The following is a 17881-nucleotide window of genomic DNA, read 5'->3' on the forward strand; positions in this document are numbered from 1 at the left end:
TAGACAGACTTTTAATTAGTAATGGGTTGAATGGTTATGGAGAACGGTCAGGAAAATTGTGGCCAAGAAGAGATCATCCATGATCGTATTGAATGGCAGAGAGGGCTCGAGGGGCTGAATTGTCTAATCCTGCTCCTAGTTCTTATGTTCTTATGCATCCTCTCCCCCCCCCCCCCCCCCCCCCCCCCCCCACTCCCCTGAGTAAAAAGGTTGGCAAGCCTCCTAGATCAACATTTTACATTTTCTTACGAACAGTGAAATCTTCTCTCGTGCGCTTCGGGATTCTGGATAATGCTCAATGGTTGATCCAACCCACTAGGCGACAACAAATCTGCATTTCCCAATCTCTACTATGTGCTTCAACTACAGGGAAAGATTATTTCCCAACAAGTCCTGTACAACCACAACTCTCTACTTTCCTCAATGGTCACTGCAAATCCAAGCCCATACTAATATTTTCCAAGATTAAATTTTATGAAAAAGAAATCCATGACCACTTCTGAATGAAAATATTTGAAGATTGTACTCTTGCTGAAATAAAATTGCTGAGTCAAATAATTCTAAGGTGTGAAAAATTTTCAGAGATGCATCCAATAGGAAAATGCCTCTTCATCTTTACTGTAAAGATAGCAGCAATTGGAGTTTGAAAATTTGGAATTTAATCTGTCCCATTAAGAAAATGGCAATACACATGTGAACTGGTTACTGCGGCCATTCTGTACAATGCTGTTTTTAAATGTACAGTACCCACATTTCAGTCACTTCTATTTAGCCAGCTTTCTGGTTTCAAAATTCAAAGGGACAGAGTGAGTGTTGGGCTCTAATAAATATGCGGTGCTGTAACATACTGATTAACTCCCAACCTCAGTAGTTAGTAATCAAGCAATGTGCTTCATGCAAACAAACAATACTTTTCACAGCAAGAATGCAGCTTTTGACCACTCAAATACCATGATTAAAAGAAAAGGGTGCCCAATATGTTCAGTAAAGAAAGGAACAGCAACTTGTGAAAGCTTTTCAAACACATCTTTAATTTTGATATGGTGTCAAAGTGAAATTAACGGTGATTGTCATGCAATGTGGTTCTTGCATGTGGTCAACATAATTTATGAAACAAGCAATTGGCTGTGCAAGAGCATCTGGAATCACATCTCTCATGAAGTAGTGGCCAGAAAGTACAATTTCATTCATTGTGTAGCATTATTATTTGTCAGAATGTAAAAGCCTTGTGTAATGAGTGATATGGATGACAAGTGAATATGTGCATTATGAACAAAGTGTGCAGGATGACTAGAATGAACAATTCATTTCACGCTTTAGCTATTGTTAAAACTACCTGTGAATTTCAGCTTGTCCACAACATTAAGTTCAGAAGTGAAGATAAATGAACTTTTGGAAGAAGGTATCTCAAACTCTGCAATGTATCAAATAACAAATACAGCTCTGTGATTGAAATTATTCATTAAACATTGCACATGTGGTAGAACCCAACATTCTGGACACTTGTGTTCAAAAACTCAAACAGAACTCATCAAGGATATTGGAACAACGACTATCTTTTGACTGAATAATATATTTTACACCATGCCAAAGTGATTTCTCCACTGTAGCTTGTTGTCCAAACCATGCACTTGAAGCAGTGCACTGAAAAGTGTTGTTAAAGTACAACAGAATTCCAAATAGTGCCATTCACTGTAACAAGTTCAAAACACTTTTTTTGACGAAGACAACATTACAAATCGCAATAATTTTATCAATGTAGCATGACATATTGACTTAGACCCAATGACTGAAGCAATGACGGATCATTCCCTTTGTCATGAATCAAATGTGGAACCACAATTAATCTCTGAGCTACCGATCAAGCAACGATTTTCAGTCAAAATACATTTTCAAATAGATTAAAGGAAGCTAAACGAAGTACGCAGCTGAAGATGTTGGACAAAAAAAACAAGAACTTGGAAAAAGAATGAAGATCTGCATAACATAAACTGGCCAGAGAAACAGAATTGTTGAATGCACCTGGGTAATAGTGAGGGCACCTTAATGGCTTCTGTGATTTAGCCCTTCAGATTTTCTGGTTATTATGCTTCATGCTTTCCCCCACTGTTCTTTTCTCCTTAAAGACCTTCAACTGTTTGTTTCTTTTAACCATCTACCATGATCAGCTTTCTATAAGCACATTCAATAGTCAGAAGCCAAAATATTTTGTGCTAACCATTCAAAACAATGCATCAAAATATTCTTATTCACAGCAAGCATGTTAGCAAGCAATGCTTTCATATAACATGATGTGGAGATGCCGGCGTTGGACTGGGGTGAGCACAGTAAGAAGTCTTACAACACCAGGTTAAAGTCCAACAGGTTTGTTTCAAACACGAGCTTTCGGAGCACGGCTCCTTCTTCAGGTGAATGGAAAGGCTTGTTCCAGAAATGTTTATATAGACACAGTCAGAGATGCCCCGGAATGCGAGCACCTGCAGGCAATCAAATCATCAAAGATGCAGAGAGAGAGGTAACTCCAGGTTAAAGAGGTGTGAATTGTCCCAAGCCAGTTCAGTCGGTAGGCCTCTGCAAGTCCAGGCTTGTTGGTGGGGGCCGAATGTAATGCGACATGAATCCCAGATCCCTTCCAGTTGGGGAACACTTCAGCAGTCAAGGACATTCAGCCTCTGATCTCCGGGTCAGCATTCTACAAGGAGGCCTTCAGGAGACGCGACAACGCAAAATTGCTGAGCAAAACCTTATAGCTAAGTTCCGCACGCATGAATGCGGACTCAACCGGGATCTGGGATTCATGTCGCATTACATTCGGCCCCCACCAACAAGCCTGGACTTGCAGAGGCCTACCGACTGAACTGGCTTGGGACAATTCACACCTCTTTAACCTGTAAGAAGTCTTACAACACCAGGTTAACCTGGAGTTACCTCTCTCTCTGCATCTTTGATGATTTGATTGCCTGCAGGTGCTCGCATTCCGGGGCATCTCTGACTGTGTCTATATAAACATTTCTGGAACAAGCCTATCCATTCACCTGAAGAAGGAGCCGTGCTCCGAAAGCTCGTGTTTGAAACAAACCTGTTGGACTTTAACCTGGTGTTGTAAGACTTCTTACTGTTCATATAACATGGCAACATATGAAAAAAAAGGACAGGAAAAGATCAGCTGGTCCATTGGGCCTGCTCTGTAAGTCATGTTGTAACTCTGTACAACCCCCCCCCCCCCCCCCCCCCTCTCTCCCCAACTACTCACTGGCTCTGCACAGTATTAACCTTGTAATCTATCGGCACACACACCCATAGATGGTTTGTTGTAAGCTGCCAGTCAGGAACCAAGTTTCACAAAAGATTTTAATGTACTTCGATCCAAAATATAATCTATTGATCAGGAATCCACTTCATATAAATGCATCAATTAAATTAACTGCACAACGTGAGATACTCTGAGGTTGAGGATGCTAATTTCTGCCCAGGCAATTTTCCTATTCAAGCCAAGAAAATGAGAACTGATAATAATGATAGCAGTCACATATATTAAAAATGTCTCTTACTGTAAATACCTTTAGATTGCATTGGGTCCATGACATGAGATTTTGCTGTTTTTAAAGTGCTAACAGGTGAACTGCTGAAGAATGGTACCTCAAAATCTGGAACTTATTCAGAGAATACAAATAAAACATTTAAACAATGAACTGGGATTACTCTACACAGTAGCACTTAAGGTAGAAGACAAGCATCATAGCTTACATCTCAGCCTTGAAAATGGATGAAATGGAGTGGCCAAACATGTTGGACTATAATTACCAAGCCAAGCAGTCCCCTGAAGTAACCCAGCTATAGCAGTTCAATAGTTTGATAAAAGCCTTCTAATTTTACTTCCATGCAAGTTTGATATATTTGTTAATATGGTGCATGCAAATATCAGCATTGAAAATTGTGCAAGGGTTTATTCTTCCAGAAATTTCAAAACAACACAACTGATTGTTCTTCAACATATCTTTAAGCGATGTGGTTAACAAAATTATCCTAATCTATTATTCTGTATTACTGTATGTTGACTGACTTTGTACTTGCCCACGTACATGACAATTCTGTCTTTCAAGGCATAAAAAAGTGCCAAACAAATTATACCAACAAAGTGCCTGTGCTGCATTCCAGTGATGCGCATGTCATTTGTGAATAAAGTGCACATCCATGCTATATCATTTCTATGTACTACTACCTGAAATCTGTTTCCTTTGCGTCGAATCAAATTCATCAATTTTTTTTGATGTGGTAAGAAATGAATCGACAGAGGGCTGAACCTCAGGGCCTGTAATTTAGTCAGAGAAAATGAAAAGCAAATGTTGTCATAAGAACATTAAAAAGAAAACAGGAGCAGGAGTAGACCATCTGGCCGCTTGAGTCTGTTCCTCCTTTCGATCAGATCACAGCTGAATGTCTCCTCAAAATCACTTTGCTGCCCCATCCCCTTAGCCCTTGATTCATTTGGTCTCCAAATAGTCAATTAATTGCAGTTTCGAATTTACTTGATGACTTAGCATTATCAACCCTCTGGGACACAGAAATATCAAGTTGCACTACTCTCCGAGGGCTTTCTCCTTAGTTCAGTCCTAAATGACAGAGCTCTTATATGCTCACTAAATCCATCACTTCAATTCATTCACACATCAGCTGAGGCATTAATGATGAAGGCTGCAGGCAAGGCTGACTTGCTAATGGCTACATCCAGAGGAGAAGGAGGGCTCCGAGCCGGTTGGCACATGGCCATGAGGAATAAGGGCCTGTGCGGCAAGAGACATTGGGACCTGTATATGGTCCACAGGCTTGCGAACATGGATCACTGCAGTAGTGCTCTTGTCTAGAGGTAAGCAAAATACAATGATGGAGGCACCCTTGTATATCCTGGGATGTGCGAGCTTCTCGAGAATGAGCTGTGGGTGCAAGGGCTCTGGAGGAATAGTGTGAAGCTCCTGGCCTACACGAATGAATGTCTTTCTGGGTTCCCTTTAAATATGATGCCAGGACCTTCGACCTCATGAGGATACAGCAGGGCAGGCACCGTCCTACCCACCCCGCCACATAATTTGCCGAGCTCCTCGCTCATGCATTGGAAAGTAGAAGATCACATATGTTCACCCCCACTACCACCCTAATAGGAATCACGCTGACTTCCGAACCTGCCACAGCACCTAGTCTCCAGACCGGAAGATTCTGCACTTTTTTTTTTCATTGCACATAGCAACTGCAATTTATGAAACAAGTCACCTGGTGCCAATACTTTCTCTATACTCAAGAGAAAACTAAATATATTTTAATGAAAATTGCTTATTGTCACAAGTAGGCTTCAATGAAGTTACTGTGAAAAGCCCCGAGGCGCCACATTCCGGCACCTGTCCGGGGAGGCTGGTAATGGGCTGTTTTGTTAAACAGTATGTTACATTGATTTACAGTATGCCAAGTAAATTTTACAACTAAGTTGAGCTCAGCTATTAAATTAAAGAAACTTAATTCCTCCAATTGTTCATTAATTGGGCCGCACATTACAAAATTAAACTCTCACCACACAAATGTCTTCCTCGCTCAATATAATCCAAACAAATAAATTGATTCAAGCAGGAGATGAAAGAAACTGGCTCACAAAAGGAACTAAAGAAGGTATAAATTTACGAAACAATCACCCACTTGAAAGACAGGTCACATGTTAACTTCAAGAAGATCAAGTAAATACAAGCAATATAAAGGCAAGAGGAAGACGGGAAATACTTTTATTGGCTAAGGTGTATACTTCATCAAACATGCTGAATAACTGGATAAAAGAAATGCAATTACAAAAATGGAAGAACTGATGAAGGCAAAATGAGGAAAGTAAGAAATGAGTGAACAAACAGTGGATGGGCACATTCGAAGTTCAGGCATTCATCCTTAGCTGTGAGGCAGAAACCAGAAAGGAGCCTACTGACAAAGCAAAACAGCTCATCTATCTATGTAAATTATGTTTTCTCCTGAAGACCTCACAACTATGCTATCCCTATAACTACAACTAGCTGTGAATTCTTACTTAACATGGCATGATGTTCAGAATCATCGAAGAATTGAATCATCGAATCCCGTGCAGAAGGAGGCCATTCGGTCCATCGAGCATGCAACAATCCTCTGAAAGAGCACCCCTCCTAGTCCCAAACCCCACACTATACTCATAACCCCACCTAGGGCCAAATTAGCATAGCTAATCCACCTAAACTGCACATCGTTGGACTGAGGGAGGAAACGAGCACCTGGGGGAAGCCCACGCAGACACGGGGAGAACGTGCACAAAAGGTTAGAAGAAATAAAACCACTTCTACCTTCTGGTAACTATTTAAATACCCAGACCAATCCACACATGGAACTCTCCCACTTTCCTCCAATGTCCAACCACTCCCGAATCCTATCGATATTATTTCAGATTGTGGAGGCCAGCACCCCATATTCTGCAATGTATTTTGGAAAATGAATAAATTCTTTGACCAGGTGGTGACATTAGCTATAATGAAACACATTTATTCTGCCCACTTTCAACAAATCTGATTATTTTTTCTGAATTGGAAGCAGATGCAGTGTAATAACTACAGAACAGAGTCTACAAACACTTGTCTATCATGAAATCTAACTAGTGGACATCTTTGACAAAACCATCACGATTTGGCTTCAAAAGAGTACTGACGGGCTTTTTGTAGATGTCTACTAATTCAATTCAAAACAGGATCTGATCCTGCTACGTTTTGAAAACATTACATCAAATTTGCTTTTAATTGTCATGTGAGTGTCCCTTTAAGAAAGGTTTCTGACTTATCACATGGCTTCAGTGATGTCATTGTGTGGGTGGAGCTGGGCTGTGGCTCTGGGAAGTTTTTCCTTTGGTTTCGCTTTCACATTTGGCTGCAGTGGACTCAGACAGAGAACAGAAGGGTTTGGCCTTTTTTTCTATCTTCATTTTAAAAGCTGTTTCCAGATTGCTTTATAACTTAAAAGAGATAATTGCTTTCTGGAAGGAATTCAAATCTGTTGTTTCAGAAGGGGAGCAGAGTGTCAATAGCAACGGTCTTGTACTGATGAGAGTGCCGTATGCTGGGCCACGCCTTTGAAAAGTTGTTTCTGGTTTTACTTGGATTTTGGTATTGAATTGGAACAGTTAAGGAGGAATTCATTAAGGGTTGTACATAGATTACTGGAGCTGTGGGGGTCTTTGTGTTTGTAATTGATAAAAGTTCTTGCTGTGTAATTTCCGGTGGCGTTTGCGAGCGGGTCGGCCGCATCGAGAGGAGCTCCTGCCGGTGGTCACTATTTGCAACGCTTTCGGGGGTTTCCCCGATTCTTCGTGCTCCCCCCCCCCCCCCCGATTATTGTCAGCCTTTGGGGCCGTCCCGGGCATCAAGCGGGGCTGGTTTGAAAACCGGCGAGGAACCCGGCGCGGGTGTCAGGCGGCTAATGCTGAGGCGTCGGGCCCAGCGCGCGCGGAGGACGGAGCAGTGGAGACGGAGCCAAACGGAGGTTGAGGGGGCAGCACGAAGCCAGGGCGCGATGTAGGTGAGATGTCCCATATCGGGTGGCTCCCGCATAGAATGTGGTAAGAAGACTGAAGTCCAGTACCAGGGGAATTCTGGAGGAATACAAAAAAGAAGAGGAAGAAGTTTTAAAGAAACTTGGTGAAAGTTTTTTTTCTTTTTTTTAAAGGAAGAATTTTATGTTTTTCTATAAAAAAAAGATTGAAAAAGGAAAGAAGGGTGAAAAAAAAGGAAAAATAATAAGTCGTTAAAGGATGCAAAAAGCAGCGTCGAGGAAGGGAGAAAACGCGGGCTCGCTGTTGAATGAGAGTACCAGCAAAAGTGCTGACAAGATGGCGGATGCTGGACCGCATGGTGGGACCGCACTACTTACGATGGAGAAGATGACCTAGGTGATGGCGGTGGAGCTGGAAAAGCAGTTTGCGAGGCAGATGGAGGCTTTGAGGAAGGAAATGGCGGTCGCATTGAAGTCATTGGTGGAGGAGGCAATCGCCCCGGTGAGGGTAGCTGTGGCAAAGACATCGGCCGAGGTGAGAGAGCAAGGCGAGAAGATTAAGAAAGTGGAGGAGGCTGTGTCGCAGCACAGCGACCAGCTCACCTCGATGGGGGACGAGCTGCGGAGAGTGGTGGAGGTCAAAAGAGGACTCCGAGCAAAGCTCGAGGACTTGGAGAATCGCTCGAGGCGGCACAATCTGAGAATTGTGGGCTTGTCCGAAGGGACAGAGGGCCCAAGGCCAACAGAGTACTTCGCTAAGAAGATGGCGGAGTTGATGGGGGAGAGTGAGAACCCCTCCCGGTACGAGCTGGAACTAGCTCATCGGTCATTAAGGCCAAAGCCCAAAGTGAATGAGCCGCCAAGAGCAGTAATTATCTGCTTCCGTAAGCATTGCATGAAGAAGATTGTGTTAAGCTGGGTGAAGCAGAAGCGCGAGGTGCAGTGGGATGGTGCTGGAGTTCAGATCTACCAGGACTTGACGGTGGAGTTGGCAAAAGGGCGAGCGACGTTCGAGCGAGTGAAGGCGGCACTGTACAACAAGGGGGTGCGAGTTGGTATGGTATACCCGGCGAAGTTGAGGGTAACGTATAACGCCAAAGACTTTTATTTCGAGGCAGCGGAGGCGGCTGAGGCGTTCGTGAGGGCAGAAGGCTTGGGACAGATGTGAGGAGCGGAGCTGGAAGAGAGACTGTGGACTTTGATTGGGGAGCTGGAAAATGTATAAATGCTATAACTTTCTTTTTAAGAATGTGCATTGTAATTTACTTCTCTTCACATTGTTACAGAGTTCAAATTATTGGTTGGGTTGATTGGCATTCTGTGTCGCGACGGTTATATCTTATTTTTGTGAATTGTATGGGTTGGATTGTTGTTTTTGTTTTTTTCTTTCTCTGGGACTGGGTGGAAGGGGACGGTACACCTTGGCGGGGGGGAGCCACCCGTGCTAGCTAACTAAAGGCGACTCGTGAACGGAGGTGAGGTGAAAGGAGGGCTGCGGACAATGGAGCCTGCGAGGCGAGCAAAGGAGGGGGGGAAAGGGATTGATGCTGGGAGATGTTTTTTCGAGAGGAACTGTAGGGGGAGGTGGTTTGGGAGGGGGGTAAGGGGTTCGATGTTAATAATGGATAGGGGCGAGTCAGGCTTATGGGGCAGGGCCTGGTGATATGATGATGGTGGATAAGAAGGATGGGGAGGGTGAGAGACCCCCAGTTAGGATAGTCACGTGGAACGCGAGGGGGTTAGGAGGTCCGGTCAAGAGGTCAAGGATGCTTGGGCATTTTAAAAGTTTGAAAGCCGATGTAGCAATGCTGCAGGAGACTCACCTGAGGGTGAAGGACCAGGTGAGATTTAAAAAGAGCTGGGTTAGTCAGGTGTTTCACTCTGGATTTGACGGAAGGGCTCGAGGAGTAGCGGTAATGGTCAGCAAAAGGGTACGTGGAGAATGTGGTGGCAGATCAGGGGGGTAGATATGTGATTGTGACAGGGGCGCTGGCGGGGTGGTTAGTAGCGCTGTTAAGTGTATACGGTCCCAATTGGGATGATGTGGGATTCGCAAAGAAGGTGTTTGGGGCCATCCCCGACTTGGACACACCCAAACTGATAGTCGGGGGGGGACTGGAACATGCTGCAGGAGCCAAGGTTGAACAGGTCATGGCCGCGCTCGCTGGTCCCATCAGGGGGCTCGAAGGCGTTGACTGGGCTAATGGTGGAAATGGGAGGGGTGGACCCTTGGAGCTTTCTCCACCCGAGAGAATGGGAATACTCATTTTTCTCAGCAGTCCATAAGGTATACTCGCGGAACGACTTTTTCGTGGTGGGGAAGGCTTTGATGGCTGGGGTTAAGGGCTTGGAATACTCGAGAATTGCAGTATCAGATCATGCTCTGCATTGGGTGGATATGGTACTGGAGAAGGGGGTAGCGCAGAGGCCGGGGTGGAAATTAGATGTGGGACTGTTGGGGGACCAAGGGTTCTGTGACAAAATTGTAAAGATAATTGAGGAATATGTAGGTTTCAACTGTACGGGTGAGGTGTCGAAGGCAGTTGTCTGGGAGGCTCTAAAGGCGGTGGTGAGGGGTGAGGTGATTTCGTTTAAGGCCAGGGTTGACAAAAAGGAGAGGTTGGAGCTGTAGAGGGTAATAGATGAGATGTTGGAGGTAGATATGGTTTATGCAGAAGATGGGGACCCAGTGAAGCTGGAAAAGAGGAAGGAACTACAGGCAAGCTTTGACTGACTATCTACCAGGAAGGCGGTGCGCCAACTGAGACGAGCAAGGGGTGCAGTTTACAAACATGGAGATATGTTAGCAGGTCAGCTCCGGAGGGAGGCAGCGGTAAGGGAAATTATTCAGGTGAGGGATAGGGCAGGGAAGTTGGTGGTGGCTCCGGATCTGATTAACAAGGTTTTGAGGAATTTTATGAGAGGTTGTACAGGTCAGAGCCACCTGGGGGAGACCATGAGATGCAGGAATTTCTAGATGGGTTGGAGTACCCGAGGTTAGGGGAGGGGGAGAGGGCTACATTAGAAGGAGCGATAGTGGAGAAGGAAATAAAGGATGCCATTGGGAGGATGCAGTCGGGGAAGGTGGCAGAGCCGGATGGGTTTCCAGTGGAATATTATAAAAAATTCAAGGATAAGCTGGCACCCCTGATGGTGGGGATGTTTGAAGAGGCGATAGGGAAGGGGTGTTGCCACAAACTTTGGGGCAGGCATCGATTTCCCTTTTGCTAAAAAAAATAAGGAACCGACGGAGTGTGGGTCGTAAGGGCCCATATCACTTCTGAATGTGGACGCAAAAGTATTGGCGAAGGTACTGGCGGGTAGGCTGGAGGAGTGCCTCCCGAAGGTGATAGGTGAAGATTAGATGTGAGAGGGAGGCAGCTCTTTTCAAAAGTTAGAAGGGTATTGACCATCGTTAGGGAACTGGCAGAGGGGAAGAAAACAGAGGTGGTTGTGGCATTGGACGCTGAGAAGGCGTTTGACCGGGTAGAATGGGGGTACTTGATGGCAGTTCTGGAGTGGTTTGGGATTGGACCAAGATTTGTGAACTGGGTAAAGCTACTATATAAGGAGCCGAGGGCGACTGTCCGCACAAACAACATCAGCTCAAGATACTTTTCTCTCCACCATGGGACTAGGCAGGGATGTCCTATGTCCCCCCGCTGCTTGCATTCGCGATTGAGCCGTTGGCCATCACATTAAGACGTTCGGGGGTATGGAAAGGAATAGTGCGGGGGGGATAGAGCATAGGCTGTCATTATATGCCGACGACTTGCTGTTATACATATCGGGACCGGGTGTGTCGATAAGGGGAATTTTGGAACTGCTTCGAGTTTTTGGGCCTTTCTTGGGGTACAAACTAAATCTAGACAAGAGTGAGTATTTTGTGGTGTCTCAGCCAGGGGTGGAGGCGGGGGTGGGGGGGGGGGCTGCCATTCCGTAGGACAGGGACTCACTTAAGGTACCTGGGGGTGCAGGTTGCCCGTGAGTGGGGGGGGGGGGGGGGGGGGGGGGCTCTGCATGTACAACATTTCTAGTTTGGTGGGGAGAGTGAAAGCTGATCTGGCAAGGTGGGATGGTCTCCATCTGTCACTGGCGGGTCGGGTACAGGCGGTTAAAATGAACGTGTTGCCACGATTTCTGTTTATTTTTCAATGCCTGCCAATTTTCCTGCCAAAGGCTTTTTCAGAGAGATTGAGGGAAGGATTACTTCGTTCATATGGGGAGGGAAGGTGGCCAGAGTTAGAAAGGTGATGCTACATAGGGGAAGGCAGGCAGGGGGTTTGGGTCTCCCGAACCTGAAGTATTACTACTGGGCAGCGAATGTGGAGAAGGTGCGGAGCTGGGTCAGAGGGGTTGATTCCCAGTGGTTTAGAATGGGGGAGAGTTTGTGCAGGGGGTCGGTATTGAAAGCACTAGCAACAGCGCCACTCCCGAAGGCCCCGGGGAAATACTCAGTGAGTCCGGTAATAATAGCTTCATTGAGAATTTGGAGGCAGTTTCGCCAACACTTCGGGTTAGGGGGCAGAGTCAAGGGAAATGCCGATTCGGGGGACCCACAGATTTGAGCCAGGAAGGTGGGATGGAAATTTTCGGAAATGGGAGGAGAAGGAGATTAAGACACTAAAAGATTTGTTTCTTAGGGGTCGATTTGCAGGATTGAAGGAGCTGGAAGCGAAGTATGGGCTGGAAGCAGGGGGAAATGTTTAGATACATGCAGGTTCGAGATTTTATTTTCAGTCTTACTCACCTAATTTTATTAAAAGCACAGAAGCAACACAAGGCTACAAAATCCACATAATTAATACACTAAACCAAAATAATCATTGAATTCAGAACAAAATGTGTTCTGAGTTTTCCACTTAAACTGAAACAAAATTATTTTTTTGCCCAAGTTAGACATAAACTTCAAGAATTTCCTCATGAAAGTTAAGGAAAGGGCTTACTACCACAAACATGATTCCAGTTTGTAACTCACTTTGATGCCCAGCCATTCAAGCTGCAGGGTGAAAAGCCACATCCATGAATCAAGAAGGGGAGCAGCCTAGATCAGAAAGCCTGTGGAAGTTCAATCCAATCTAAGTTGGCTCTCGGTCTCTCAGAGTCAATGTAATAAATCCAGATGTAAACTGGATGAACAGAACTAAAAAGTAGAACTGTTTACCAATCTGTGCTTTCAACATGAGAATTGTTGAATGTACTGCTGGAGCTTCAGTAAATTATCAGGTTGCTGAAAAGTTTCACTGAGCCCTTTCACTCAGGACTGATCTTTGAAAACTCCTAACTCCCTGAAGGTCCAGGTTCAAGATTTTGCCAGAAAGGAGATACAGAGCTTCCCGGCGGAGCTGGCCTCCACATTGCTGGAGGAGGTGCTGACGACAGGGGGACTGCAGAAGAGGGTAGTGTCATGATATGCAGACATACAGCTAATAAACACTTAGAATAGGACACGACCAATGGGGTGTCAAGACACCCAGAGGTGACACTACCACAAAGGGGCAACCCATATAAAAGGACAGGGCACACATGCTCCGTCTTTTAGCGTCAGGCCGCAGCAGATTCCTGTACTCATGGGTCAGAATGTCGTCTATGCTGGGCTGAGGACCCTCAAATCCAAAGAACTCATCCATTTTTTTTTTAAAAATAATTTTTATTGAAATTTTTCGATACAAACATTTACCCCTACTACATTTTAGATTATAACACAACAAATCCCCCCTGGAAAATCCTCCCCACGCACCCCCCCACCCTCCCCCCCCCCCCCCCCCCCGCGCTACCAGTCTAGCAACTAAACCGTTTTTCCCTTTCTGCCGATGGCCTCGGGCAGTCATTGCCCGCGACCCCCCGCTGACGTGCTCCCTTCGTTGCTATCCCCCCCCCTCCCTTCCCCCCCCCCCCCCCTTTCTCCCCGGGTTGCTGCTGTTTCGGCCTCCAGTTCCTATCTCTGATCCAGAAAGTCAAGGAGGGGCTGCCACCGCCGGAAGAACCCCTGTACCGACCCTCTCAGGGCGAATTTGATTCTTTCCAATTGGATGAAGCTTGCCATGTCGTTTAACCAGGTGTTAACACTTGGTGGCCTTGTGTCCCTCCACTGAATCAAGATCCTTCTCCGAGCTACCAAGGACGCAAAGGCCAATATTCCGGCCTCCCCTGCCTCCTGTACTCCTGGCTCCACCCCAACCCCAAAAATCGCTAGCCCCCACCCTGGTTTGACCCTGGTTCCCACCACTCTCGATACCGTCCCCGCCACCCCCTCCCAGAACTCTTCCAGTGCCGGGCACATCCAGAACATATGTACATGGTTCGCAGGGCTTCCCGAACACCTAACACACCTGTCCTCACCCCCGAAGAACCGACTCATCCTAGTCCCCGTCATATGGGCTCTGTGCAGCACCTTAAATTGGATGAGGCCCAACCTTGCGCACGACGACGACGAATTGACCCTCTCTAAGGCATCCGCCCATGTCCCATCTTCTATCTGCTCTCCCAGCTCCGCTTCCCACTTGTCTTTCAGCTCCTCTATCGATACCTCCTCCACCTCCTGCATTATTTTGTAGATGTCCGAGACCTTCCCTTCTCCGACCCAGACCCCTGACAGCACCCTATCACTCACCCCTCTATCGGGAAGCAAGGGAAATCCTTCCACCTGTCGTCTGGCAAATGCCTTCACCTGCAGGTATCTAAACGTGTTCCCCGGGGGGAGCTCAAATTTCTCCTCCAGCTCTCCCAGGCTCGCAAACCTCCCCTCTATGAACATGTCCCTCAGTTGCCTGATGCCCGCCCTGTGCCAGCTCTGGAATCCCCCGCCAGTGTTCCCCGGGACAAATCTGTGGTTCCCTCTCAGTGGCGCCGCCATCAGACCCCCCACTTCCCCCCTGTGTCGCCTCCACTGCCCCCAGATTTTAAGGGTGGCCGCCACTACCGGACTCGTGGTATACCTTGTGGGGGGGAGCGGCCATGGTGCCGTTACTAGCGCCCCCAGGCTTGTATTGCCGCAGGACGCCCTCTCCATACGTTTCCAAGCTGCCCCCTCCCCCTCCATCACCCACTTGCGCACCATCGATGCGTTCGCCGCCCAGTAGTATCAAGAAAGATTGGGTAGCGCTAATCCTCCACTGTCCCTACTCCGTTCCAAGAAAATCCTTCTCACTCTAGGGGTGCCATGTGCCCACACATAGCCCATAATGCTGCTAGTTACCTTCTTGAAGAAGGCCCTGGGGAGAAAGATGGGCAAGCACTGGAACAGAAACAAGAACCTCGGGAGGACCGTCATTTTGACTGACTGCACCCTCCCTGCTAGCGACAGCGGTACCATGTCCCACCTCTTGAACTCCTCCTCCATCTGCTCCACCAGCCTTGAAAAGTTCAGCTTGTGGAGGGTCCCCCAGTTCCTTGCCACCTGCACCCCCAAGTACCTGAGGCTCTTTACTGCTCTCTTAAAGGGGAGCCGCCCAATTCCCTCCCCCTGATCTCCCGGGTGTATCACAAAGACCTCACTTTTACCCACATTTAATTTATATCCCGAAAAGTCCCCAAACTCCGCTAGTATTTCCATTACCTCCGGCATTCCCCCTTCCGGGTCCGCCACATATAACAACAAATCATCCGCATAGAGTGATACCCGATGTTCCTCCCCTCCCCTTGTCAGTCCTCTCCACCCCCCTGAACCCCTCAGTGCCATCGCCAACGGTTCGATCGCTAATGCAAATAGTAAGGGGGATAGGGGGCATCCCTGCCTGGTACCTCGATGGAGCCCAAAATACTCTGACCTCCTCCCGTTTGTAACCACACTCGCCATCGGGGCCGAATACAGCAGCTTCACCCACTTGATAAATCCCTCCCCAAACCCAAACCGTTCCAGCGTCTCCCACAGGTATTCCCACTCCACCCTATCGAATGCCTTCTCCGCATCCAGTGCTACCACAATCTCAGCCTCCCCCTCCACTGCTGGCATCATAATCACATTCAACAGTCTCCGGACATTTGTGTTAAGTTGTCGTCCCTTTACGAACCCCGTCTGGTCCTCATGGATTACCCCTGGCACACAATCCTCTATTCTGGTTGCCAGGACCTTTGCCAACAGTTTGGCATCTACATTCAAGAGGGAGATAGGCCTGTAGGACCCGCACTGTACAGGGTCTTTGTCCCGCTTCAGGATCAAGGAGATCAGGGCCTGTGACATTGTCGGGGGCAGAACCCCCCCCTCTCGCGCCTCATTGAAGGCTCGCACCAGCACTGGACCCACCAAGTCCACATACTTCTTATAAAATTCCACCGGGAACCCATCCGGCCCCGGCGCCTTCCCCGCCTGCATCTGGCCTATCCCTTTAACTAGCTCCTGCAGCTCTATCGGCGCCCCCAGCCCCTCCACCCGTTCCTCCTGGACCTTTGGGAACCTCAATCTATCGAGGAAGTTCTCCATTCCCCCCCTCCTCCTGGGCGGCTCAGACCGGTACAATTCCCTGTAGAAATCCCTGAAGACCCCGTTCACCTCTTGCCCCTTCTGCACTACGTTCCCTCCCTTCTCTCTCACTCCCCCAATCTCTCTGGCTGCATCTCGCTTGCGCAGCTGGTGTGCTAGCATCCTGCTCGCCTTTTCCCCGTACTCATAGACCGCGCCCTGTGCCCTTCTCCATTGCGTCTCCGCCTTCCTAGTGGTCAGTAGGTCAAACTGGGCCTGTAAACTGCGCCGCTCCCTCAACAGCCCCTCCTCTGGTGTCTCCGCATATCTCCTGTCCACTTCTATAAGTTCCCCCACCAGTCTCTCCCTCTCCTGCCTCTCCTTCCTTTCTCTGTGTGCCCTTATGGAGATCAGCTCTCCTCTGATCACTGCTTTCAGGGCCTCCCAGACTACCCCCACCTTCACCTCGCCCGTGTCGTTCGTGCCCAGATATCTCTCAATGCCCTTCCGGACCCTTCCGCACACCTCATCGTCCGCCAGCAGCCCCACATCCAGGCGCCACAACGGGCGCTGGTCCCGTGCTTCCCCCAGTTCTACCTCTACCCAGTGTGGTGCATGGTCCGAAATCGCAATGGCCGAGTACTCCGTGTCCTGCACTCTCGAAATCAGCCCCCTGCTCAGTACAAAAAAGTCTATTCTGGAGTACACCCTGTGGACGTGGGAGAAAAAAGAATACTCCCTCGCCCTTGGCCTGCCAAATCTCCAAGGGTCTACCCCCCCATCTGCTCCATGAACCCCCTTAGCACCTCTGCCGCTGCCGGCCTCCTATTCGTCCTGGAACTCGATCTGTCCAGCCCAGGGTCGAGCACTGTATTGAAGTCCCCCCCCATGATCAGGCCCCCTGCCTCCAGACCCGGAATGAGGCCCAACAGGCGCCTCATAAAACCCGCGTCATCCCAATTCGGGGCATACACATTCACCAGCACCGCATTCTCTCCCTGCAGCCTACCCTTCACCATCACGTATCTACCCTCCTTATCTGCTACCACCTGCGCCGCCACGAACGACACCCTCTTTCCCACCAAAATCGCCACCCCCCGGTTCTTTGCGTCCAAGCCTGAGTGGAACACCTGTCCCACCCACCCCCTTCTCAGGCGTACCTGGTCTACTACTCTCAAGTGAGTCTCCTGCAACATTGCCACATCCGCCTGCAGTCCCTTTAGGTGTGAAAAAACCCTTGATCTCTTGACCGGCCCATTCAGCCCCCTCACGTTCCAAGTAATCAACCGGGTCGCGGAGCGACCCGTCCCTTTCCCCTGTCTATTAGCCATGTCCTGTCCCCTGTTCGCCCCGGGTCGACCCTCCCCTTCTGACCCGTTCCCCATGGCGATGGCCCCTCCCCCTCTCTCCTCCCGTTCTTCCCTTCCCGTCCTCGGCCTTTCCAGCAGCAACCCGGTATCCCCCCCTAACCCCCCTTCCCCCCCCCCCCCCCCCCCCCCCCCCCCCCCCCCCCCCTGGCTAGGACCCCTCCTAGCCGCGGTGTATCCACCATCGTACTCCCGAGAGTCAGCTGGTTTTCGCTGACCCGGCTGCCCCTGCCACACTCCGACTCCTCCCGATGTGGGGGGGGGGGGGAGGGGCCTCCCCCCCCCCCTTGCCATCCCTCTCTGACCCCGCTTCAGCGCGGGAAAAGCCGCCATTGCTGGCCACACCCCACTCTTCTCTCCTCCCCCCTCCTCCGTCCCGCGCGCGGGAAACAGGGGAAAGCCCGCGCTTTCGCCCGGCCACACCCTACCCCGCCATCTTCAATTCCACCCCCGTCCCCATCCAAGCCCATAAAAAAGCCCCCTTAAAACGAGAGGAAGAAAAAAGAGAAAAAGAAAACACGCATAACCAACTTGCACCCCCCCGTCCCGCCTCCCCAACTTAACAATATAA

At 48.5% G+C, this 17881-nt stretch overlaps 1 protein-coding gene across 1 annotated transcript in view; it reads right to left on the reverse strand.

Moving 5' to 3' along the window:
* The window catches only part of LOC119968873 (target of Nesh-SH3-like), a 371610-nt gene that overhangs the window by 189960 nt on the left and 163769 nt on the right, over nt 1–17881 (reverse strand). Inside the window, exons 20-22 of the mRNA XM_038801796.1 lie at nt 4223–4312; nt 3561–3653; nt 1337–1414 (exon numbers count right to left, since the gene is read on the reverse strand). Coding sequence (XP_038657724.1) covers nt 1337–1414; nt 3561–3653; nt 4223–4312 — 261 coding nt within the window. The remainder of the gene's footprint in view (nt 1–1336; nt 1415–3560; nt 3654–4222; nt 4313–17881) is intronic.

This window comes from Scyliorhinus canicula, chromosome 7 (genome assembly GCF_902713615.1).
Source record: "Scyliorhinus canicula chromosome 7, sScyCan1.1, whole genome shotgun sequence".
Taxonomy (NCBI): domain Eukaryota; kingdom Metazoa; phylum Chordata; class Chondrichthyes; order Carcharhiniformes; family Scyliorhinidae; genus Scyliorhinus; species Scyliorhinus canicula.